Source organism: Zingiber officinale, chromosome 4A, assembly GCF_018446385.1.
Source record: "Zingiber officinale cultivar Zhangliang chromosome 4A, Zo_v1.1, whole genome shotgun sequence".
Taxonomy (NCBI): domain Eukaryota; kingdom Viridiplantae; phylum Streptophyta; class Magnoliopsida; order Zingiberales; family Zingiberaceae; genus Zingiber; species Zingiber officinale.
Window position 1 is genome coordinate 144581325 of NC_055992.1, and position 25924 is coordinate 144607248.

General features: G+C 34.2%; 1 protein-coding gene across 1 annotated transcript in view; it reads left to right on the plus strand.

Moving 5' to 3' along the window:
* The first annotated feature begins 212 nt into the window (after positions 1-212).
* LOC121971563 (nuclear pore complex protein NUP160-like) overlaps positions 213-25924 on the plus strand; it is a 39233-nt gene continuing 13521 nt past the window's right edge. The window contains exons 1-13 of the mRNA XM_042522886.1: positions 213-530; positions 1620-1752; positions 1828-2089; positions 2265-2325; positions 7926-8083; positions 9117-9202; positions 10503-10607; positions 17623-17720; positions 18690-18810; positions 23494-23676; positions 23762-23954; positions 24054-24613; positions 25146-25308. Of these exons, the coding sequence (XP_042378820.1) occupies positions 316-530; positions 1620-1752; positions 1828-2089; positions 2265-2325; positions 7926-8083; positions 9117-9202; positions 10503-10607; positions 17623-17720; positions 18690-18810; positions 23494-23676; positions 23762-23954; positions 24054-24613; positions 25146-25308 (2338 nt within the window). The 5' untranslated portion in view covers positions 213-315. The remainder of the gene's footprint in view (positions 531-1619; positions 1753-1827; positions 2090-2264; positions 2326-7925; positions 8084-9116; positions 9203-10502; positions 10608-17622; positions 17721-18689; positions 18811-23493; positions 23677-23761; positions 23955-24053; positions 24614-25145; positions 25309-25924) is intronic.

A 25924-nucleotide genomic window follows, 5' to 3' on the forward strand; every position in this document is an offset into this window, starting at 1 on the left:
CTTAACGGTAGGATTCGAGCAAAGCCGGTATGTTATGCTATTTGATGTGCGGTTTGGTTCGATTACGGTTCAGTCACAACACGGGGCTTGGTTTGCTCGGCGAGATTAGAAAAGAGCGGTCTCGGCCCGGAATTTTCGTACTGTTTGTTGGGCATTTATCGAAGCAGACCCGGTTCAATTAATCCGATCGTCAATACGAGTCGCGTTAATGAGTTGCCAGGACAGAATCAAGCCGCGTCTCCTTTTCCGCTACATTCGCGTTCTCCGAACTCCCTTTTTCAAAACCCTCTCTACTCCTGCTCCTTGGCGCCGGCCATGGCGGCTGCTGCCCGATCTCTTGCCGGTGTCGAAGTCCCGGTGCTCGGTAGTGACAAAGTGCAGTGGATCGAACTCGCGGTCCCTTCTTCTGCCTCTTCTGCGTTGGCCCCTCAAGTTCCATCTCAATCGGTCAGTGGCGCCGCCTTAACTCCCAGGGACGCCGCAGGATGCCACGCGGTAGAAGAGGGCGAAACCAAGACCTATCTTATCTGGTTACTTCATTTCCTTCCCATCACTCAACTGTGTCCGCCCTGTTATCTTTCGTGATTTAATATATTTTTTCCTCCCTAATTGATATAACTCTTATTTTGTTCCTACTAGTTATACCCTTTACCTGCCACTCCGTCAAGGGACTCGCTAGAAAATGGTAGTTTAGATTTACAAGTATAAAACCAGTTGTTATTTGCTTTTGCTTTACTCTTTAAACTGGTGTAGGTATTTTGTACATCATCAAGATTTGCTTATTTTGGTTTAAGTGTGCTCAGTGCCTATCAAAAAGAAAAATGTTATCTTGCTGACATTAGATTTTCAGGTGTTAACTAGAAAGTTGGACGTTCCATAACCTTTTTTTTAGCTGCACCATCTAGATTTTCCTATCTGCGAGTAGGTTGAGTAAAGAATTATTCTTCATAGACAGCTTGTAGTCATCACACTCACGTGTTAGATATAGCCATTCTCTTGTCACAGACATACTAGAGTCACACAGGTAACTATACAGATTGTTGTAAGCGGTTCAAGAAAACCAACAGTCAGAATAAAGGAAGGAACCTAGGTTTCAAAACACTGCCTAGTGTAACCATTTTGGACAATAATAAAATTGCAATGGTCATCATATTTCACTAGCTTTTCCTGTTAGTAATAGTATGATGATAACATGATGCAATGTTTACATGTATTTTATTTATTTATATATATAAATTTTACTTTTTTACAATTGTTTACATGAAACCAATCAGTTTGCAAATAAGAAAACATTGTGTTATGTTAATATGATTGTCTGATTTCTGCTGGATTTCACCCATTTTGTCTTTTTCCCTTTCAATGATGTTGTTACAATGATTGTTGACCTGCCTAACATAGATGGTTTTGCATACTAATTCTAGTTGACCATGGTGATTGGTTTAGTCTGTGACAGGGTGATCGAATAATTGATCACCACGTTGAAAAATGGGTTCATGGTAAATCATGGCATAACTGATGATGTCTGGCACAATGATTGTTGACCTGACTAACATAGATGGTTTTGCATACGAATATTCATTTATTTGGGGTTTGAAATATATTTTTGTATATTAATCCAGGAGGTTTCACAAGGATTCTCCCAATACCCTTGAGGTTATTGAAGTCATTTCATGCAATGGTTTTCCTCAAACTGGATTGCGTCTTGTATTTCAGGATGCACTCTGTCCATCTACTTACCTGTGCAAGAATGTGGTTAGTTCAATTTTTATCCAAATGGAACATGTCAATTGTATTTTTTATTTTATGATGCCATCTACTATGACTCAGATAAGAAGTGGCTCTGGCTCAGAGAATTCATACTCACTCTATGGACTGACAGTATCTGGTGTTGCTTATCTTCTCAATTTGAGAAAGTCATTTCCTTATATTTCTGGTTCAAACTTCCCTCAGAGTGACTATAGGGAGTTCAATGTTGTGAGTCCTGCACAAGTCACAGCAATGGCAGTAACATCAGCATGCTTAGCAACTGGGTATCAAGATGGTGTTGTTCGATGTTTCCAATTCGGGATACTGGATCCTGATGCACCAGGTTCTCTTATTTGTTCAATTTAAGTAGCTTTTGTAGACAAGTTTGATTACTTCACCAAATGTTTCAATTTATTTTTGCTTTCTTTACTGCTCTTTGGCATGTGATTTTGAAGAGTACGGTGTTGCATATTGGATCTTTTATTACTTGAAAACTGTCATTCTACTTGTGATAACAGGTTTTGTGTTTGAGCTTCGTGATGATGTGGGAATTGGTCGATTGTGGAATTTCGTGTCAAGGTACTAATCTATGTTATGTAATGAACCAATGGAAGATATAGTTGTTCATTGTGTCTTTTATGATCTATATGGTTTGCCAGTTTGGTATATTGTGCGTTGATTTTACTTGTTTCCAAGGTTTAAAATGTCTAGTTGTGCTAGTCTTTTAACCTTTGAGCAGAAGGATATTTATAACTATATATAAAAAATATAATTGTGGACACCACCTAGTGAGATAAGGCTTGGTTGTTGTTGTATATAAAAAATATAATTATATACACACACTCATACATACTGTCATAATATATATATATGTATATATATATACTCTATTTAAATAAATACTGATATATACTTATATACTGATAACCAACAATCTTCTCCTCTCCTTGTGACCTCCACAACTGATTCTGGCACAGACGACAAGTGAAAACCTTGTCCCATGTCTCAGTCTTCCACCGAATGAATATATTGGTTGTTCCAGGGACGCAACTTGATACTTTAAACCTTGCTTGTTTCTTTGGCTCCTGAACATATTGTTTTTTTTGAGTAGTTTTGTAAAGGAGTCTATTCTGGTGCTAAGTGAATTCCTTTTGGCCCTTTTCCCCAGAATACAGGACATCTTGTAAATCATGTGAACTGGCAACTTTATAACATATTCTAGCTTGCCCCAGATTATCAACAATTTTATGTGACAGATTCCTATCACTTTGATTAGGGCCATCAAATACCTGAGGTGAACAGTTAAATTTTGAAAACTAATTTTCCACTGTGTTGTGGGTGACTTTATGATGGCGAACCATCTCATGCCAGTGATTTCTACAGTGCTGATACCAGGAAGAACATCGTGCTGTGATTATCCAACTCAGCGAAATTATGGATGAGATCCATTACTGAGAAAACCATCGGAAAAAAACAGGGGTTTCAGGCAAGTGCCTGATCTTCTCACTCTCTCTAGGAGCATCATTGGTATCTCACTGATCATGCCATAGTAATTCTTGGGATAATTCAATCCTCAGTTGAAAACCACTCACTGTATACAGTGCTGTAGATCTGATTAGAAAGAATATACATATACATTTCATTGGTCTTGGGGCTGAGTCTTGTGTTGTGGTAGTGAAGGGGATGCATTTATATGATTTTCTCCAAAACTCCGAGAGACACGTTTAAGATGATACGGACATGCACTTAGACGACCAATAAATGTTCCAGTTAGGCGATGTGAAATTATGATAAACATGCATATCAAACGAGGAAGAGGAAGACCAAAAAAGACTTGGTTAGCAACAATAAAACAAGATAAAATTTATTTAAATATAGATGATGATATAATAGGAGATAGAGCTCAATGGCGTAAAATGATTCATACAGCCGACCCCACCTAGTGGGAAAAAGCTTGGTTGTTGTTGTTGTTGTGATTGTTGCCAAATTTGCCTTGTGCTAACTGGTACCTCTGTGGTAGGCCATGCCCCTATTAGCTAAATGCGAAATCACATGAGGGGATCTAGTCATTTCTTCATTCCAAGCCTAAGCATTCCTGTTGCTTTGGTGTCTCTTTTATGCTTATATTCTGTATCACATACTATCCTGTTTAAGGTTCTAAAATTTGCTATACGTCAGACCAGGGCCTAGCGCCTAGGCGGGGACTAGGCACCGCTAGGAGGATTTCACGGTATCAACATAAATTACATAATAAATCACATACTCCAACACAATAATATCAAATTTCAAATAAGTTTAAAATTACACAACCAAATATCATATATTTATTCTACTTCTTCTCCATAACTTTCAACAACTTGTTCTTCATCGGACACAAACTCAATATCATTATTATGATCATTCTCTTCTTCGGATGCAAAATCATCCTCGTGAAGTTCTCTCACTCTAGAGCTTCTTCGGGTTGTAGATTTTCATCTGCTCCACTCGCTTCATCAACCATTTGCCATGTGAGCCCGGAACCTAGTTCAACTTTCATTATCTTCCCCACCATCCATAATCCAACCTTTGCATTTGAAGCATCTTTTGTAAGAAGCACATCGACATTCCTTTCTTATTCAACAATATAGCATTAAATTGGATAAATACTAAATTATTCAATCGGTTGACATCCAACCTATTTCTCTTCTTTATATGAATCTTGACAGGAACATGAAATTAATATTTTACTTTAATTAAAGACTCAAATTTAAAGCTTATTCCTTTGAATGCACTCCAATTTCTTTCACACTCAGATGAATTTGTAGTTAATGAAAGTGTCCTCAATGTCACTTTTAGTAAGTTGGGTGTGTGAGCACCATATGTACTCCACCATGCACATGGATCAAATGTATCATCATTTTTTTCACATGCTTTTGCGGCCAATGTTTTTACAAATAACCCAGTCTTGTCTACATATTTTGCAAATTCTTTGTTGACATACAAAATTGCCATGCATTCAAAAATCCCTATTGCGACCTCCTTCTAAAGAGCAATAAAACTATCTTTATAGAAAAAATAGGGATTCAACAAAAATGCAGTGGAATGCAATCATGTATCAAGTCTATCCTTTATTTTTATTCAATAATCACTATGATAGGCTAATAATTTGATTCCACATTGTTCAAGGCCACCTTGATATCTTCTTTAGCTTGAAGAAGCTTCCCATATAGAAACCCCATGGATGACTTTCTATCTCTATCTACCAATTGAAGAACTCTTATCAAAGAACAAATATTTTCAAACAAAGTATCACATCAATCCAAAAACTCATGCTCATCACAATAGAGTAAGCCAATTTCCCTTTGTTTGTTTTTGATCATTTACATTTCTCCCACGTATCACTTGTAAACATAACCTTTAAACTAGATTTTTTTTTAATTAAACTTTGTAAGGTGAGAAAATTTGATGCAAACCTGGTAACTCTTGGCCGGACGTCTTTCTTTTTGGAACTTCTTATCAATGATAGTTTTACGGTGAGCATAAATAAAAATGGTAAAAGATTTGACTTGCTCAATAACCTTTTTTATATTGTGGAAGCTTGCCAATACTTTCAAGCATGAGATTAACAGTGAGTTGCACATAAACTCCAAAAGATTCCAGGTCACTTTTCTCCCATCAATTTAGTTGCAGCCATATTGTTGGTGACATTGTCTGTCACAATTTGAACAATATTCTAAGCTCCTACTTGTTCAACACACTTATCAATATACTAAAAAATAAGTTCAGCTGTATGTGCCTCGTCTGAAGACTTCTTAGACTCTAAAAATGTAGTATCTGTTTGCAATTAACATACAGATTTAAGATGCTTCTTTTTCTATCACTCCATGCACCTATCATGATCGAGCACCCATTCTTTGCCCATTCTTCTTTATGTTTCTTTAGCAGTTACTTTGTTCTTTCAACTTCGGATTTCAATAGTGGTTTCCTAAGCTGATATTGAGTTGGAGGTTTGAATTCTGATCCAAATTGACCCACTGCTTCCATTAATTGCTCGAAGCTATCACTATCAACATTATTGAATAGGATTTCATTTTCATAAATCCATTTCCCAACATATTGTTGAACTTGTTGAGTTCTCTCTTTGAAAAGAGCTTCATTTATATTTTTTTGGTGAAACACTTTACTCCAAACCTACATTTTCTGGAGCAATTACCGATGCATATCTATCCATGGGGCTAAGTGGAAGAGGTTTTTAATTCCATCTATCCCTTCAATTTCATGACCTTCTTTGTTTAGAGAAATAGTTATCTCTATTCTACAACTTTGTTCTTGCATTATTTTGTTCTTCTTTCTATTCCTCCCTTCTAAAATAACTTGTTTGCACTTATTTTTATCTTCTTAAGATGCTTTTCGACAACTAGATATATTTCCAAGGATAAATGCTTTTGATAACTAGATGCATTTCCAGGTATATTTCCTATGTGCTCCTTGATTTTTACACTCCCCAGACATCGTTTATTCACACAGCTTGCATTTAATTTTGTCGAGGTTCTTAGGATCAATCAACATCTCATACTCCCATCCAATGTCATTTGATTTTCTCTTAAGAATTCCGGATTCAGGTTGAGTGACGGATGTTGTCGAAGATGGATTGTTTGCCATTGTAATTGTGATAACCTAAAAGGTGATTTAAGAATAAATTTAGGATATAAATCAGTAAACAAACATTAATATAAATCAGTAAAAAAATGTATTATCAGAATATAAATGTGATTTATATAAATTAATAAAATTTATTAGAGTTTTTTTTTAAATTTTAAATATAAAATTTTGAATATAAATATGATTTATATGGATTAATAAGATTTATTAGAATTTTTTAATTTTAAATATAAAATATCAAAATATAAATTAGTTAATAATATTTATTACAACAACAATCAAGCCTTATCCCACTAGGTGGGGTTGACTATTAATAATATTTATTAGAATTTTTAAATTTTAAATATAATATTATTGGAATATAAATAAAGTAATAAAATTTATAAAAAGATTTTAATTTTAAATATATTTTTATATAGTTTATTGGAATAATTTAATTAGGGTGTATAAAAACCTATTGAAATTACCCTATTTAAGTGAGGAGTTGTTTAATTAAATAAATAATAAATAAATTAAAAAAAACATCGTTAGCTCTGAACGCTCGCGGGATGCATCCGCTCTCGCCGGACGCATTCCCAGAAGCGTCCTCCGCTGCCGAAAGCATCGAAAGCTTTCGACGACGTGTCCAACGGCGGCGGACGCATCCCGTGACGCTTTTGGCATCGTAGAAGGAAAAAAAAGGTTATTGCATAAATTGAAAAATTTACTGATCGTTGAGTAGAGTCTTTCGGAGGTGGCTAGAGGTGGAGGAGGCGAGAGCCTGAATCAGATAGGATTTAGGGCTTTAAATGAAAAAAAATCCAAATTTCCGCTACCCCCAGGGCCGTCCAACGCCACCCAGCGCCACCTAGGCTGGCTGCCTAGCACCTTTCTGGTGCAGTTGTCGGCCGCTGAGCGCCTAGGCTAGTTTTAGAACACAGGCTGTTTTCCTAATAACTCTATTTTTGAGTGGGTATCAAGTTGTCTAAGAGTTTGTCTGTCAATGCTGTTATTTGAATGAGATGACTGCAATTGCAATTGTAGACAGCATTACTTTCCGAACTATGTGCTATCCTATTACTTGGTAGGCAGCTGTTCATATCTGAGTATCCATCTATTGGTGCAAAATGATCTAGGAACTTATTATGTGATGAGATATTGCCTGTTATAACAATTTGGTTGGCAATCATTTCTATGTTCTATGAAGATTGATATGTCTTTGTCTATCGCTGGAAGGCATACATTTGGTTTAAGTTGGTACATATTTTATTTTTCTTTTCTCCATATGAAAGTTATTTTTCTTGTGCGTGCAATGTGTGAAATTATGATTTTTTTTCCAGTTACAACATGCCATTTAATAAGTGGAATCTCATAGTTAATTGTATCAGTTGATTTGTTTTTCTTGTCTTTGCGATGGGTTATTTGTTTGAAAGTTTTGTTTTATTCTTTTCTTGGTTACATGAAGGATAGCTTTTGATGTTGTTATTATGATTGGGTTTGTTAAACACAGTATTTCTCATGTGTTTGTCATTACTAATGAAAATTTACTCCATTGGTAGAGGAAAGGCTGTTGCTGCTGTGCAAGATATGGCTATATGTGAAGTGTGTGAAAGAAAGCTGTCATTTGTGCTTCATGCTGATGGTTTCTTGCGCATGTGGGATCTTGCTAGTCACACCAAGCTTGCCGGTTACAACACATTCTCACATGAGCTTGAAGGTAACCAAATACGTTTTGTTGTCATCAGTAATTGATATGTTTAGGTACTTAAAAGTTGAAGAAAAATAATTCCACTTTATAAATCTTCGCCATTATACAATATTGGCATTGCAATTTTGTATTCATAGCATTTTAATATTGACATGATCAGTTTTTTGTGTTGCTGTGTTGCTTGTGCTGAATATGCCGATGAGTATCATGTTGTACCTACCACTCAGCATGCCTTGGCATCCATCAGCACTGACAAGATGAATTCAAGTAGTGGGTATTCTAAATTCATCTCATGCTAATCCATCAGCTGGTAATGTAGTATGATAAAGTTTAGATCATTTGACTCTATAATTGATGCAGTCTTATTTTTATTAGCAAATAAATTATGAGAAAGAATATTAAAAGAGTAAAACCATTTAAAATCTCTTGGCATCTAAATTTTTCTTGACATCATTTGAGCTATGCCAACTCACCTCGAGTGTCAACATAAAACAGTGCCGAAAACCTTCCATTCCAGTAGGATACTAAAACTCTAGCATAAAATGGAACTTTAAACATTACCAGCTTGTGTTCTCGTCTTTTGCTTTTCTTCTTCTGCAACTTTTTCATCCCACCACTTTCATCTACGGGCACCATTATTGGCACTCCGGCATGGTATCAAAACCATCTTATTTCTGTCAACCTTTGAAACAATCAAGTTTTAAACCTTGTTTATAGAAAGTTTATTTCTGTGTTGCTCCTTACCCATGTAGATTATAAAGAGATTGTAAACCTTGATTTCTAAGAGAATTCATTGCTGGGTTATCTCCTTACCTATGTAGTTTACTACTGTTAATGCAATGTAAGTTTGCTTTCACATCTTATATATGTCTTATTGGTCACTCTAGACATTTCACATTTTTGACTAGTCTATTTAAGCCTTTCATCTAGTTAAGTAGCAAGTTCAACTTGATTGCTCAAGCATTGTAGTATATGTTTTTAACAACTTTTTAGGTTACAATCAGGATCATTTCTCAACAGTTCCTTTTTTGGTAATAAGCAGGAAGTAAACCAACCAGGTTATGGGTCAGCGAAGTTGATTATGATGCAAACATTATTTCTTTGGCAGTTTTGCATGGGCAATTTTTGGTATGTTATTCAACAATTTATTCAAATTGCATGTTTTCTGTTGGTGCCACTGGTTTGGCTCATGAACACTTTTCTTGATTTTGAACAATCTTACATTGTGAAGTCATCCTTCTTAATTTGTGACTGATAAAGTTCATGCATAATTAGTTTCTATCAATGTGAGCTTCAAATACTAAATCTTGATGAGCTAGGAAGTTCAGTGGCACAGAAATGAGAAATTTACCTTCACAAAAAATTGCAACCTTTTTGGAACTCTCATAACAAATCCTGATTCTATGTTAATCTCTTAAGCTGCTCCTTTTAGAAACTGGACTACATTTTGCAAAAGCATTTGAAGCTTCTACAAGTGATTTTGTCATGCTGATAGATATGCTAATAGTTCTCAATATTTAATAATTGAAATATTTTGAATTATTGAAGGCCTGAAAGTAGCCATTTCTATTTTGTACGCTATTCACAATATTTGGACATGGATGGGCTTAATAATGTGATAGTTCTGTATAATTTAGTTAAGATATACCATAATTTTGTTGCTGGTTAATGGAAAAGTATGATTTATAAATTATGAGTCTTTTCCACTTTGAATCATATTAAAAACATTATCACATTGGTACACCTATGTAATTTATTTCTGACAATTAATACATTATTCATTCTTAAGTGGATAAGAATATAATAAAATTCAATTTTTATTCATTCAATTATCTTTTTGAAAAATTGATCTCTATCATGTGATTTTCTCTCGCGGAATGATCATAAATTGGTTTAGTTGCATTGCTTGATCTACTGTTTGTTGTCTTGGAAGGTTGAAGTTTTCCACTATATATTTTTATTTTCCTGTGTTGTTTAATTTTCATCTTTAAGATTTTATACCAATGCGACTCAATTTCATATATAGACAAATGCAAATTCATTCTTGGAGCAACTGAACCATTCATCTATCGACCAAGTATGTGAAAATTTATACCAATAGTGTGTGCCAGTCATATATGATTGATTGTGTTACTAAAATTGTTATTCCTTTGTAACTGTGTTCATTTCCACTTACTAACATATGTATCACTTCCTTGTTGTTATTATCTTGACAACCTTTTCTTATGCACTCTAGATACGTGAGTTTCTGCTGAGAGGTATAACTTGCACGACTTGTTAGTTTGCACAATGTTTATTCTATTGTTACTTATCTGCATATCTTGCTATCATGTCATAACATTCATCTGTATTTTCTTCTTAGTACAACTTATTAGTTTCTTTTCAAATTTAATTCTTATTGCTACTGACATACTGTAAAATTGCGAAGGTATCGGATATTGAGGTGATTGTTGTTTACCATTTTGGTTTTGATGCTGAAGATAATGTTCAAGTCTCATCCAAACCATCTATACAGAGCATTCGTTTAGAGGAGGTATATATGCAATATAATTCTAATTATGTTGGCTGGTGTTGCTTTTGATGTCGATTTAGTTTATTATAGTTTGCACTTCTGCATTTGATGTCAATTTGATGAATATGATCTATATGTTTACTGAGTCTCATTCTCATCTCAGGTCATTCATGCCATTGTGTAATAAGTTGTTCATTATTCTATGGTGACATGTAGACTTATTTTCATTTTGCAGTTCAAATTAATGAGAAATCTACCATGTTAACTAACAATGAGAGAATACATTAGGATTTAAATCACAATTAGAGCTAGGGTCTTCAACTCCAACGTAATTGGTTTTAATATATTTTGTGATTTTCTCTAACTTGTTTCTACTTGCAATATTGTATTGAGGAAAATATTCTGAACCTTTTCAAGGCTTATGATTGGTTAATTGTTAATTAGGAGGCCTCTTAGTAGTTGGTATTATCCCTTGGGTGTTTCCAAATATTATAGTTGCATTATAATACAATGGGTTGAGTATTTTGGTTGCAGAAGACTCTTTCCTCATACAAATTCAACTTATTGCATATCCAATCTACATAACATAACACATTCTTTTAGATTATCTACAGTGTTTATTTTGTCATTCCAATGTAAATTTTGTCCTTTATATGTTTGTATTATTAAGTTTAATTTTCAGAGATCACACCTAGCAAATGAGATATGAAGCACAAAAGATTAAAAGCTACAATTAATTTAACGAGAAAAGCATATTTTAAAGTTCACTGTTTTCTCTCTAATTTTAATTGGAATAGCTATTCCACCTAATTCATCTGGCTGAATTATATTGAATTCAAGTATTTATTTTTCCTATCCCGCCAAATTCCATTGAAATCAGTCATATTTTGGAAGAGAGGATTAAGTATTCAGGAGGCAATGAATTTGGCTTTTAGTAGTGGATGGAAGCCAATTAGAGCTCGATGCCTTTGTGGTAGCTTAGCTAGATTTATGCAGTGAGGATGTGGTATTTAATTAGTTTGAACATTGATGGATATGACCAATAGTGGCGGTTATAGGACTAGATGTGTGGAAAATGATGGTGGATTGAGAAGGAAAAGGGGGGGGGGTGACATTGTGACAAACTTGGAGATTGAGTTATTGGAGGGTGTTAATATTGTAATTGACTCTTCTCTAGTTGCTTTGTGGTTGCAATGCAAGGTGTATTGTGGGGATCATTTATTGATGCGACAAAATGGATGTTAGTGGACTGGCCTTGCCGGAGGAGACACATGGTATACCTAAAACCAAGGTATTAAAGATCATTCCTTGTGAATTGACACAGCGAAACATTTTGTTAGCACACAAAATACCATCAGAATAACAAAATCCCTCGATGATGTCGTGGGATGGTGAACAACACGAGCGATGACCCTTCTGCAACGACAACAATGCACACAAGTCTTACGCAAGTTTTGGTGATATGATAGAGGCTTCCATGTGAATAAGATGCATCAAAGGCTTTGATGAAACTTTTGCAACTCTTCTAGCAATGTGAGCGATGCTTCGTGATGACGATGACGCTCTAAAGGCTTATAAGAGGCTTTCATGAGGTAGAGAAGGCTTTGGCGCGAGATCTAGTGGCATTGACGTCTCAAAATCAGGCAAGGTTCAATGGCAAGGGATTCCACCACGAGGGATTCACAACAAGGGCTTTGTGGCATAATAACAACCACATGACTTTTATGGCAAGGGCATTCGGGTTTCCCCGGATTTTGTAGATGAAACTTAGGTAGCATCTAACTTCTTCCTCCAACATCTTTGATGCTGATACTTACACCTTTGATACATTTTGAGTTGTTTGAGCACTGAAAATCTAGTTCAACTTGAAATTTCGTTCCTTGCCTGAAATAGAGAGATGAGGGAACTTCTTGAGGAGGAAATTCACTAATGCGATCTATGGCGTCAGTGTAGGGTGCTAGCAGGGTGGTTGTTGTAGTGAGGTTGTCATGCCAATGGAAATAGTATAAAAACACGTCCTGATGAACCATGGATGAAAGGGAAGAGGTGGAGGTAATAATGAAAGTTTATTTAATGATCATGACCAATACTATCTCGAACAATAGATTCAACCCTTTATATAAGTTTCTACTAAGGTTGCATTGGATAACTTGTTGCTGGAATTTGCACTATCCTTTTTTGTACAAATAGGATAATTAATATTGGTTTTTTATCACTTACTCATCATGTGGATCTATTATTCTGTGTATACCTATCCTAAATCATGAATATGAATACTCACATTTGATAAAATGGTGTTGGCACCTGCGATATTGAAACTCAACTTGATCTTTATATGCATTAGAGAATAATGAGGAAAGATGTTTTGGATAATGCATGTTGCATCTTTGATGAATTAATTTTGTGTTTCAGTTTATGTCCCCATCTCTTATCATGGGCATCTACTTTTCTACTTGTACCTATTCTCATATCTTGGATATAACTATTTACATCTAATTAAATGAGTTAGGATATGTGATATTTATTAAAATTCAATCTGATTGTATATGCATTCAAGAATAACGAGGAAAGATGATTTTAGTAATGTATTTTGTATCTGTGATGAAGTAATTGAATGTTTCAATCATTATTTAAAGTGTCACCACAGAATATAGGACGACACACTAAATATGTTGGCAGAAGGGCCACCCGTGCCACGTGCTTATTCCCTTGGTTATCACGTGTGGTCTTGGCTGATACAAATGGACTCAGTTGACATGTGTGGTCTCAGCCAACACATGGTTGCTGTTGGCATGGATGCTCGACAGAAGAAATCAAATCTAATTCCTTTGATCAATGGGGGGTGGAGTGAAAGAGGAGGGGGAGATGGTCAAATGGTATCTAGTTGGAGCAACAAGCGGCGACTACTAGATATGGTGATCAGCGATGTGGAGGATTTGAGCATTGAAGGATTAGGAAAAATCGAAGGCAGATTGTGGATCGGGTAAGAAAGACATTGAAAGTGGAAGTGTTGGTTGGAGGTAGGAGAGGCGGGGTTTGAGGGTGGGAACGATGGTCATCGACTGTTGCAGTTGTGTGGTGGAGAACAAGAATCAGAACTGGAGAATTGTATAAACTGATATATGGTGATATGCTGAAGAGGTTAGCTTAGAATAATTCTGATTGTGATTTATAAAACTCTCAACATTCTTGTCATATGGTGAATCATATTAGAATTTGGGATATATGTGTATGCTTATTTTGTTCCTGCATTAGATTTGATTCTAGTGGTACCAATTTCGGTTCTAATGGTTCCAATTCAACGCTAACTCCCGATGGTGAATCTAGACATGCTGATGGGCATGGCATCAAAAAACTATGGGATTGATATGGATGGTACAAGAACTGATGCTTTCATCAAGTACATGACATTGTTTTGGTGTTAGGAAGATGACATGTCATGTGTTTTACTAAACTTATTCTAATTATTTGTGTAACTTTTAATCAGTGTTTTCAATTTATTTTTTGAAAAGGGAAATATGTTTATTTAAAATGGAAAAAAATACTGACACCATATTGGCTCGTCATAAAATGGTACCGAAGCTCTAACATGGATTAAAATTTTAAACTTGGTTTCATTACCTTCAAGTAAAAGTCTTTAAACCTAAACTTAATTCATACTAGTCGTGTCATTTGGATGCTTGGTCTGCTTCTCCTCACTTCCTATTTTTGCTAGCCTTGTCAATTGCATCCTTCCCTTGGTCTATGTCGTCGCCAACCCTGTTGGCAGGGTCACTGCCAAATCTGTTGGTCGTGTCCTCTACATCCTGACAACACATGTGGGAGCACGACTACTTTCTGAGCTAGATCCATATTTTGTTTGTTGGTTTTTTGTAGCATGAATGAGGAAAAAAGATGAGGACATAATTGGAAATAGCATCTGTTTTAACCTCTGTAGTACTGAGTTTGGAAAAAAAGGCTCCATGGTGAGGGATTTGGATTTCTCTCCTCGGTGTTATCCTTAGTGTAAATGTGGGAGAGCTCCTCTAAATCAAATCTCTCCCTTGTGCTCCTGTGGATGCCCTCCACATAAGAGGGCCTAAGCATTTTGAGAGTACTCAAGCGGAAGTTTTTCTTGACATATAATTTTAAGACCCAAACTGATCACAGTGAATATCTAGATCCCAATGAGACAATCCTTAGGAAGGGTAAATAAGCAATAATATCCTTCACCAAGGGTGGATAATTGATTCTCATCAGGGATAGAATACAACTACCTCATCAAGCAAAGCCTTGCTAATCACAAAGGTTTTCTGAAACTCCCTTTGCCAAACATAAGAGTTACAACTACAACTTGTAGCAGACGAAGCAACGATTGAGTAAAGAAATAGAGCACTACAAAGGCTAGGAACATTGGTTTTGTGTGTTTGCAAAAGCTGAAAAGCAAGCTGAAGACTTGGTGCCACCTTGAGAAAGAAATAATTAGGAAATTAAAGTTGAAAAGTCGAATTAGAAGCTGGTGTGGGAAATAGAGGCGAACAACACAAGTAGAAAGATAAAGAATTCCAAGTATTTGCTTGTATAGTGGTTCTTAAAACCTATCTTTAAGATGATGGCAAAAAACTGAGACAAAAATGGGATTAGTATAAAATACTCAATTAAGAGAGGGAAATATCATATTTTGTATTGATTTTTGAGTGTTTTTGAGAAACATAAGGTGAAGGACACAACTGAAACAAGCACAAAATATCACATTAATATCCATCAATATCAAGATACGACATAAATTTAGAAATGTTTCCAATAAGCATTAAACTAGGGTCATTAATGCTATTGTAAGTTGTTGAGTTGCAATACAATAGCTATTGTAGGACGTGGATAATTGACATTGAGCCTCTGGCAATAGATGAGATGTTGCCAAGTTATGCTGCCTTAAATTTATAAATACTTTCCCATGAGGACGAGAAAGGAGTTGAATCTTGGACGACTGAAACCTCCATGCTTTGCTTCAAAAGATTGCAATGATAGCTTGGCAAGTTCCAAGGACTTCGACAATAACTTCCAAAGTTTCTTGATCCTCTCAACTCTTTCTTCTTGCCTTTGTTGAGCTTCCTTCGGCCTAGATCTCTTGTAAAATGCATCTAGAATCTTTGCAAATGAGTTCATCAGAATGTACTTGTAATTTGGAAAATAAATTGAACAAAGTAGACCATTTATAATCTAAAAGATAAGAAAAAAAATAATTTGCTTAATTTTACTTGAATCTAATGAATAAACTGCTGAGCTATGTGGTCAACACGGGTGAAATTTACCTTTCTACCCACTGATCGACATAGGTTCGGAGCTGCGACGTTGCGAAGGCAGTTGTGAACTCGCTGCGACCTTGGCCGCAGTGGTAGCCTTGTAGCAACCTAGGTTGAGGAGGCCAAGTATGGTTGTGGCTGCGGATGTGAATGACTGTTTTTTTTTTCTTTCTTCTTCCCCTATTTCCATTTCTTTATTTATTTTTTAGAAATTTGATTTCAATTTCTTTCCCTTTAATTTTTTTCCTCTTGCATTAGTTATTTTTTTTCTCCTTCTTCATTATTTTTTCCCTCTTTCATCCACCTATTAGGATAAACAGTGAGAAAAAAAAAAATTCTTAACCTCTTTAAAGATGGATAATTTTTTCCCTGCATGTGTTAATTTTTTTCCCATCATCTATCTACAAAAATTCTTAACCTCTTTAAAGATGGATAAGTTTTTTCCCTGCATGTGTTAATTTTTTTCCCATCATCTATCTACAAGGTTAACGGATAAAAAAACATCTTTAGGATGGAGTAAATAGATTATTAGGAAAAAAATTAAATATGATATGATTTCTAACCTTATAAAATATGCTACTACTAATAAATTAAATTATTATATATATAAAAATTTGGTTTAATTTTAAACTGATCAAAATAAGTTCAAATTAAATTTTGTTTAAACGTACTTGATCATGTTTATTTGGTGTACTTTGGTTAACCCTAAATTAACTTTTACTCAATAAGTATTAAACATTTTACAAGATAATATCAAAACTTGAATTCAACATTCAACATCTCAAATATAACTAATAGTAAGCATCTTGTGTGCCTGACCTCCTCCATGCAAAGAGCCGCTGTGCTAGGGCAAAAAGTACGAGCTGTGCTAGGCAAAATGTCTCTCGTACTGGCCACTTGGGGTGAGCGTTATCACCTTTTGCTCTAATAGTAAGAATCTAATACAATCACATATCAATACAAATATTTTTAATTAATATATTTTATATTTAAAACATACTAAAGTTGTATCAATGCGGTATGATATGGTACTGATATTGTATTGTTCCCGTCATAAATTAAAAGTTTGATACAGTTCAAAATTTTGAACCTTGCTTGAACCCATTCATTTTATTTTCCATTATTTTTTTCATAACTTGTATAATGTATTTTGAATTAGTTATATTGATTAATGATGAATCCATTATTAATCTGATGTGGCTGTTTGCTAATTTTGTTATCAAGACTTGTTTCTTGATATCTTCTGTTTCTCTTTTTACTATTGTAAATTGTTTTTAGCGGATTAATTTATAAATGCTCATCAAGTACTGCGATATCACTAGCATGTCTCCATGTAAATGATTGATGCACTTCAACTGATGAATCATATAATGAGAAGGAATGTAGCTGATGGTAGTTCTCCCTTAGTTGCAGATGGATTTGAGTTTTAATTATGGCATCTTGTTATTCTTTGGTTTTCAGTACTATTCTTCTTTAGTTGATGTGAGCTTTTGTTAATCTTGTTATGACTGTTTTACTTTCTTTGCTTCCATTTGATTCAAGCATGTCACCTTTGAATTTATGCTGGATTGCATGTATTTGGTTATTGTTAGTTTTGTGGTATTCTATGATTTTATTTATTATACTAGATACTTTCTCTTATTGGCTACTTTTTTTGTCCTGGAGATGCCTTTTTATTTTTTGCCACTTGCTTTATTAATCTGATTGACAATTTAATTTATCTGTATCCATGGCAATTTCTGCATTCTTTCCAGGGGAAACTAATTGACTTGAAGTTTTGTGGTGGTAAGCTCTGGATATTGAAAGGAGATGGGTCAATGCTATATGATCTCTCTCAGTATGATTTTGAAACGTAAGAATAATTCTTCTCTTCTATTATTGACCTTGTGATTATTGTACATTAAATGAATCTTGTATATGGCAAATTTTCAAAGTTTCTATTTTTCGTTTCACAGTATTGTTTTTTGTGGAAGGGGAGCCTTGGCGCAACGGTAAAGTTGTTGCCATATGACCAAAAGGTCACGGGTTCGAATTCTGGAAACAACCTCTTGCAAAAAGCAGGATAAGACTGCGTACAATGGATCCTTCCCCGTGACCCCGCATGGCGGGAGCTTTGTGCACCGGGCTGCCTTTTTTTTTTTAAGTAATGTTTTATGTTCATGCCTACCATTTCACTTAAGCCTAGGTCTTGAATTGCCAGTTCCTAATGCCCATGTGAGTAGTAGTTACTGATTCAACCAGAGACAGGAAGACGGATTGTGTGAATTCAGGCGCTCCGCAGTAAACATTGTTTTCAATGTGGATATAGGCAGTATGGTGTATATCCCTAGATAAAAGTAAATTAAAAAGTCTAATGAGTGTTTAATTTGTTTTTGTATTCTGAATTGTTAGTATGGTCAAACTGGCATGCAGTGTTTAGTGTTATAACATATTACTTGTCACTTGATATATACATGCACACATAGTGTATAGCAAGTTGGACTGGCAAAAAGCAATTCTTTTAGTGCTTGCTATACGGATAAAGTTCTTGTATCTGCATTGCCACATACAGCGTATGGCTTTCTTACATGTGGAATTGTACATGCCTATTATAATAGACAAATTTAAATATCTTCTGTCTCCCAGACTTGTGGTGCTGTGTCATATTTGACTGCTTCAGGAATGAGTTCGTGATGAAATTGATAATTGTTTTCTTGATGTTGGTTGCTGTTGCTTTTATCATTGGTTCTTTACTTTGGGTCCTGATTTTGTAGCAAATAATACAATCATTTGTACTTGTTACACAATATTGTGTTCTCATCAGAACTATATTTGGTTTCAGGGAAGATACATCTGTGTATGGTTTGCAAGAAGACTTTGTTGCTGAGCAGCTATTTCAGAGTTCTGAACATGCTTTAGATGATTTGCTATGGACTGATCATTCTGTTCTTTCTTCAATGAAGGTACTCAATCCTTCTACATCAAGACCTGCGATCTCGGGATTAATATGCCTCTTTCATTTAGTACTAGGTTGCAAAAATCTTTCTGATACATGCATATTCTTTCACATAGATACCGTATTAGCTTTAGTTAATGATGTAAATTGATAATCCTATTTAAAATAAAAACAGGTCTGAAAATATAAGTCCATTTTGGCCTAAAATACAATGCTATTTTATTTAAGAGGGAGTAAAATACTTTATTATTATTATTATTATTATTTATTTTTATCAATTCTAGTATACCTAGTCTATTTATTCATTCGATGATTGATACAATTTTCACTCTCCAAATATTCATTAAGCGTTTTAATTTCAAGTATATTTAATATTTGTTGATTATAGAAGAAGCATTTGTCTCTGATGCATACTTGACCTAAATCTGAGGATATAACGTAGTTATTAGGGCTCTTCTAGTGCAATTGGTTATTGTGATTATGGGTTGATGTCTAACATCTAAATACTAATCCAACTTTTACAACTTGAGAATAAAATTACTTCTATTTTCTTAGACTTGATTACATGTATTTGACACAATAAAGGTATGGATCAGCACGTTAATTTTTTTTTTTTTTCAAAAAATGTGAAAACGAGGGGGGCTTCGTCATGAAAGGGTCCAAATTCAGAACAGTATGATGACACAACACGTGCATATTAGTAATATTTTTTATTATATACTCTGCTTGATTACAAAGAATATGAGTCTCACTCATCAAACTTGTTTTTTCCTATGTCATGCTGATATGGACATGAGAGGGTGGAATGATGAATCTGAGTGACCGTGACTTTAGGCAGTAGTTTGTATTACATGCTCATGTTGTTTAGGTAAATTGTATCCATTATGTTAAATTACTCTTACGGTCCTATTCCATTAGCATCCTTGTGATTATGACATGTGCCACCACCAGTGTTACAACTTAGTTGCTATATGTACATAGTTCTCATATTTTATTGCAATTCATGCGGTGAGTCATAAACGGGTTGTGTCTCATTGGACTGCAATCCATTTAATCCAAACTCAATTCATTTAGTATATATAGTCAAAATCTATAACTCACACAACCTATTAATCTCAAATAAATTTTACATGAAAAACCATACTAATTATTTTTAATTATATAAAACCCTAATATAATGCATATGATTATATGTTATAATGTATATATTATATTATATATTTATAACATATTTATTTGATAATATTGTTTTAACTTATATAGATTACTACTAATATAAATAATCAAATATCAATGTATTTATAAAAGGGTCATAGATAGATTGACTTGTTTATGATCTGACTTGACTCAACTTGTTTCTAAGAAATGGGTCAAATCTAGACCACAAGATTGTGGGTAGGATTGTGTCGTATGAATAGGTTGTGTCAATTTTTGCTGCCCCTATTTAGATGTCATCACACAGTGGCATGCTTGTGGTGTGAGATGTGTTCTAACCATGTTACATATTACAATATGTACATAATTTTTATATTCATCCCTAGAATTTCATATCCCTACTACATAATAAAAAATTGCATTTTGATTCTATATTCCATACTTTTGGTTTTATTTGTGTCACTAACAATACAATTGCAACTTACATTTACAAATTTTCATATTCCTCCATTAAATTTTATATCCTTATAGTATAACACAATGTATTTTGATACTCTATTTAGAAGTTAACAATCTTCTCCCAACAATTCACACAAACTTGACCACTTTGGAGAATTGTTTGTCACAATGCTTGAATGTTGCAGTTGAGTCCATGGTGTTTAGTCACATTGCTTGAATCATTTGGCTTGTCATAGCATGGAAAGATGGTCTATTTTCAATTGTTTTGTAAGCAACGAAGATGTTGTACAAAGTCACAAGTAATTGTTATTTTGATAGTCATTTCTTATCAGTGACATGTTGTACGTCTTTTGTTACAATCTTGTTGCAAACATCCACAATCGCTTGAATTTATTTATTTATTTTTTCTTCCACCTTATAAGCTCATTGGACACATCCAAGATATGGTATCACAATGCATGTTGTTTGCATATGATATTGTTTTGGTAGATGAGATACGTGAATGAGTAAATGCTAAACTCGAATCTTGGCGGAAAACGCTAAGGGTGCGTTTGGTTGGGGGTTATTCTTGATAACCTTGGTTATCCATCCAAAGTTATCAACAAAAATCCTGTTTGGTTTAGGTAATCGATGATTCCTGAGTAATGTTCCATGCCCGACACGTCAGTAAAAGCGGCATGCAACCAGGAATCGAAAAACCTCAGAAAACTGAGGTTTTTCTTGATTTTGGGATTAACGAATTTTTTACCCAAAATACCCTTGAATAAGAGAAAAATGTGACAAAAAAGAAAAACGTAAAGAAAAAATAAAAAAAATAAAATTTAAAAATAAAAAAGGAAAAGAATAAAAAAACCATAAAAAAATAAAAAATTGTAAAAAAACTTAAAAAAATAAAAAAATATTTAAAAAATATAAAAAACATAAAAAATAAAAAATAGAAAAACATAAAAAAACTAAAAAATAATTAAAAATGTTAAAAACAAAAAAATAGAAAAAATGTAAAAAAACATAAAAAATTAAAAAACCCTAAAAAATAAAAAAGTAAAAAAACTTTAAAAAATAAAAAAATGGGAAAAATAAAAAAAACATCAAAAAAAATAAAATTTAAAAATATATAAAAATAAAGAAAAACGTGAAAATACAGTCAAATATAGTAGAGTTTAAATAATAATAGTAATAATAATAATATTATTATTATTATTATTATTATTATGTATAGCTGGTTTTGTAACTGAGGGTAATATAGTAAAATATTAAACTAGGTTATTCATTAAAACCTTCAAGCAAACAAGTTTTTGCTGCATTACATAAATTAAACCAAACAACATTTGGTTATGTTTTATTCCCCATAACCTTGGTAATGTGATTACCTGGTAATCACATAACCGAGATTATACATGATAACTTGAACCAAACGTACACTAAAAGTGAAAGATTTTAGGCTTAGTAGTTAGAATATATGAAATTTAGACATAATGAGACAATTGTTAAGATATGAGATGACGAGAGTTTTAAGTATTTAGGATTATTTTTGCAAAAGGAGGGAGGGATTGAGAGATCTTTTACATAGAATATAAGAGGGATGGTTGAAATGGAGGAGAGTGTTAGATGTTATTCATGATCGTAAAGTATCTCTAAGACCTAAAAGAAAGTTTTACAAAACAAAGGTTAGACTTGTTATGTTATATGGAGCTAAATGTTGGACTATGACTCGAGTACATGAGTAGAAGATGAAAGTTGTGGAGATGAGGATGTTAAGGTGGATATACGGACATACAAGGATGGACAAATAAGAAATGAAAATATTAGAGAGAAAGTCGAGTTGCTTCTATTAAGGGAAACTTCGGGAGACATGTTTAAGATGATATAAATGCTCAATTTAAGCATGTGAAACTATGACCAATTTGCATATCAAACAAGGAAGATAAAAAAAAAACTTGGTTTGCAACAATAAAACAAGATCAAATTTATTTAAATATAAATGATGATATAGTAGAAGATAGGGCCCACGTAGAAGTATTCATATATGAAGGGTCTGGTGCAAAAAAAAAATATAGGCCTTTTGTATTTATATAAAAAATAATAAAATCAATGCTATAAAAATAATTTCATTAACAGAACACATAAATTAAATTAATGTTTAGGGATTTTAGGATTAGGGAGATAGAAATAGGAAAAGACCGAAGGAAGAAAAGGCAACTGCTCCGTGCATGTTTTTTTTGGATACTTTTGCAAAAAAGAAATCCACAATGTTTTAGAATTTATAATTAGATCTTTTTTATTTTTTATTTTTTATTTTTACACGGACATTGTTGTACATTTACTTTAAAAAATATATAAAAATTACAAAAAAAAGTGGGCCTCACTTTTTTAATTTATTATTTTTTTCAATGAACACTTTTTGTTAGCATCTTAAAAGAAATTAAAAAATTAAAAAAAAAGCAGGCCCCGTCGGAGGTGGGGTCGTGTGCTGGGCCTGCTGGCCCCATCTTGACCATCCCAGGCCAGCTCTGCATATAGCCGACCCTACCTAATAGGATAATACTTTGTTGTTGTTGTTCTATCTGATATGTACTTGTTTAACAACATCACAGCTTGGTAAATTGAGATAGATGATCATGAGAGATTGGGAAACAACTGTTTTGGATTATGTAGCCGCATAGAAATTAAAATCACATGACAGGACAACACTAGTACACTTCTCCCACTTCTTCCTATTCTGCTTTCTCCACTGTTGCATCAGTTCAGCACCATTGATCTATGCTGACTCTGTCAACACTCCAACACCAAAATGGAACCAATCCAATTAAGGAAAGCGGTCCCAAACTTCAAACCTTGTCCCCAAAAAAATTCAATATGGTCTACAACAATGCCAATTGTAACTGTTTTTTTTTTTTTTTTTTGTATCTGCTTATAGTGATGATTTTGAAACATTCATAAACAATTCCATCTTATTGCTAGATACTCGAGGCAGGATTTCCTATGTTTCTTTGGCACTCATCTTGAAGTCTTCATTTCATTTATTTTCTTTCAGATTAATTCTTGTGAAATCATAAGAGCTTACTTTCATTTTCAGGATCAAGATGCTAATTTTGTTTCATCAATTTTTTTGCGAAGATTGCTGCAACCTGGCATTTATCATACTTCTGCTCTGCGTGCCACTTTACTAGAGCACAAGAAATACATATCTGAATATGAGTTCCATTCTCTTACATTGGATGGGTTGAAAAAGGAGATTTTTGCAATAATGGAAGGGGAGGTAGGGCCTAATTTTTTTGCACAAAAGGTTCTACTGCATGGCTTTCCTGACCAAGTGTGCGATCTGTTTCTTTTTTTGACATTAGGGAACTGCTAACAACACAGTTGCAACAGTTCATTTCTGGAAGTCCTTTTGCACGCAATTTTTACACCACTGGTGTCAATACAGTGCACCATATGCTGTCTTTGTTGATGCTTCAATGGATGTAGTTGGTTTGATCAGGAAAAACTCAATTTCTTTATTCCGATCTTTGGAGGGAATTGAACAGCTTATATATGGTTGGTTACATGGTGTTTGGTAATTTCTGTTTCTTGGATTGTTTGAAATTTTGTCATGGTTTACTTAATAATTAATCAGTTCTGATTATCATGTTTCAGGGTTTTCTGATGAATTTCACAATCGACGAAGTTCTTGGACACAAGACAAAGATATTGATTCTGAACTACTACTTGAAATGCTTAGATGCATGAGCTACATAAGCCATCAATTAGGCGGAGCTGCTAGTGCATTATACTATGAATCTGTTGTCAATCCCGTCACCTCATCAGAAGATATACTTTCTCAGCTATTAAAGATTATAGAATATGGATATTCTTCTTCAATGACACCTCTTATACAACAAATTGGAATTGATGCTACTTGGACAAGTCAACAAACAGCTCACAGAAGTCAGAGGAAATTTGCAGTTGATATGTTGATCTCTCTGAATTCATTATGTTCAAGAGCAACCAACTGGGCTGGGGTTTTAGATACCATAGAGAAGTTCCTGACCTATTTGGACCTGCATAGTACCATTAAGACAGTTGATTCAAAATCCATCTACAATGTCAATTCTGTCCTATTGATCCAGGCTACATCACAAGTCGCAAGAGTGATGTTTGAGACTGCCTTTGATTCACTATTACTGCTTCGCTATTTGATCAACATCAGTGCACAGGTAGTTCCTTTCCACTAATTTTTTTTCTAGTCTTGATCACAAGGCGTCCCTACACTAGACTGCATGTGAGACTATTCTTTGACTGTGAGCAACAAGGATAAACCCATTCTAACAATGCTGTTATATAGATTCAAACTCCTGCACTTTGGTGGAAGGACCTTTGGAGTTAGCTCACTTACCACCAGAGCAAACAATCATGAAGCTTTATTTTTATTGCTGATTTTTTAGTTTTTTGTACAATGCATTATTGATTGTTACTTGTTTGTGTAGCGGTGATCTAGATATTTTAATATGGCAGACTTGGTTGCCACTTGTAATTTTTATGCCTGCATAGCTGTAGGATGTATGGAAAGATATCATATAACTGCAGTCTTTCTTAGGCATTCCATTCTTTGTTTCACCAAGATGTTGGTCGAATGGCCATGGTATACTTCATATGGTGTGCTCTATAAAGGTTGAACTGAGCAGGATTATTTTAATTTACTTGTCCTACATAAGTTCCATTGATTCTATTTGCAATCTGTTTATGCAGGTAAATCTACCACAGGTGGACAAGAATAGAATAAAGGTCAAATTAATTCCAGCAATTCAGGAAGTAATTATTAAATGGCTTGTGATCCATTTTATGGGAACTGTACCAACTACACAGCAGTCTTTGGAGGATTTTGGTTCTCGTCTTTCTTTACTGAATATAGGTATGTGCCTATTTGCCTTTTTTTTCCTATTTGCCTTTGCTTGGTTGAAAGTTGCATTACGTGGAGATACATTGCAAACTGCAATTAATTCCCCATCTAGTTTTTCATAGTGCAACATGCATTCATCCATTGACTCTGTAACTGCAGTTGGGTTTCCAAGACTTGGTTTTCCAAACTCAAAATTTTAAGGTTGTTTTGTATACCTTCCCTTCTGTTGGTGATCATGCCTTTGTCGTATCTTTATTCATCCTCGCAGACCACGATGTTACTTAATGTGGTGTGTAGCAATCGTCATTCTAGATACCCTAACCAATTTGGATCCACTCAAGTGAATCCATGTAGTAACTCAGATTCACTCGTGAGGCTGGGTGAATCAGGCACATATAGATTGACAGTTCACATGAGTCCATCTAAAAAAAATCTGTTACTAAGCAATGAATCCCATCACTTTTTGGATCCATTCCAAACTAAAGTGAAAATTACGAGGAATTGCCCGATCAATGCATGGAGCTTTCAACAATGCATGAACAAGAATTGAAATTACCTTGTTTAATTTTGTTGGTTTTGTTAATTTTCTACATTAACTAGTTTTTCTTTTTCTTTAGAAAAGAAAATC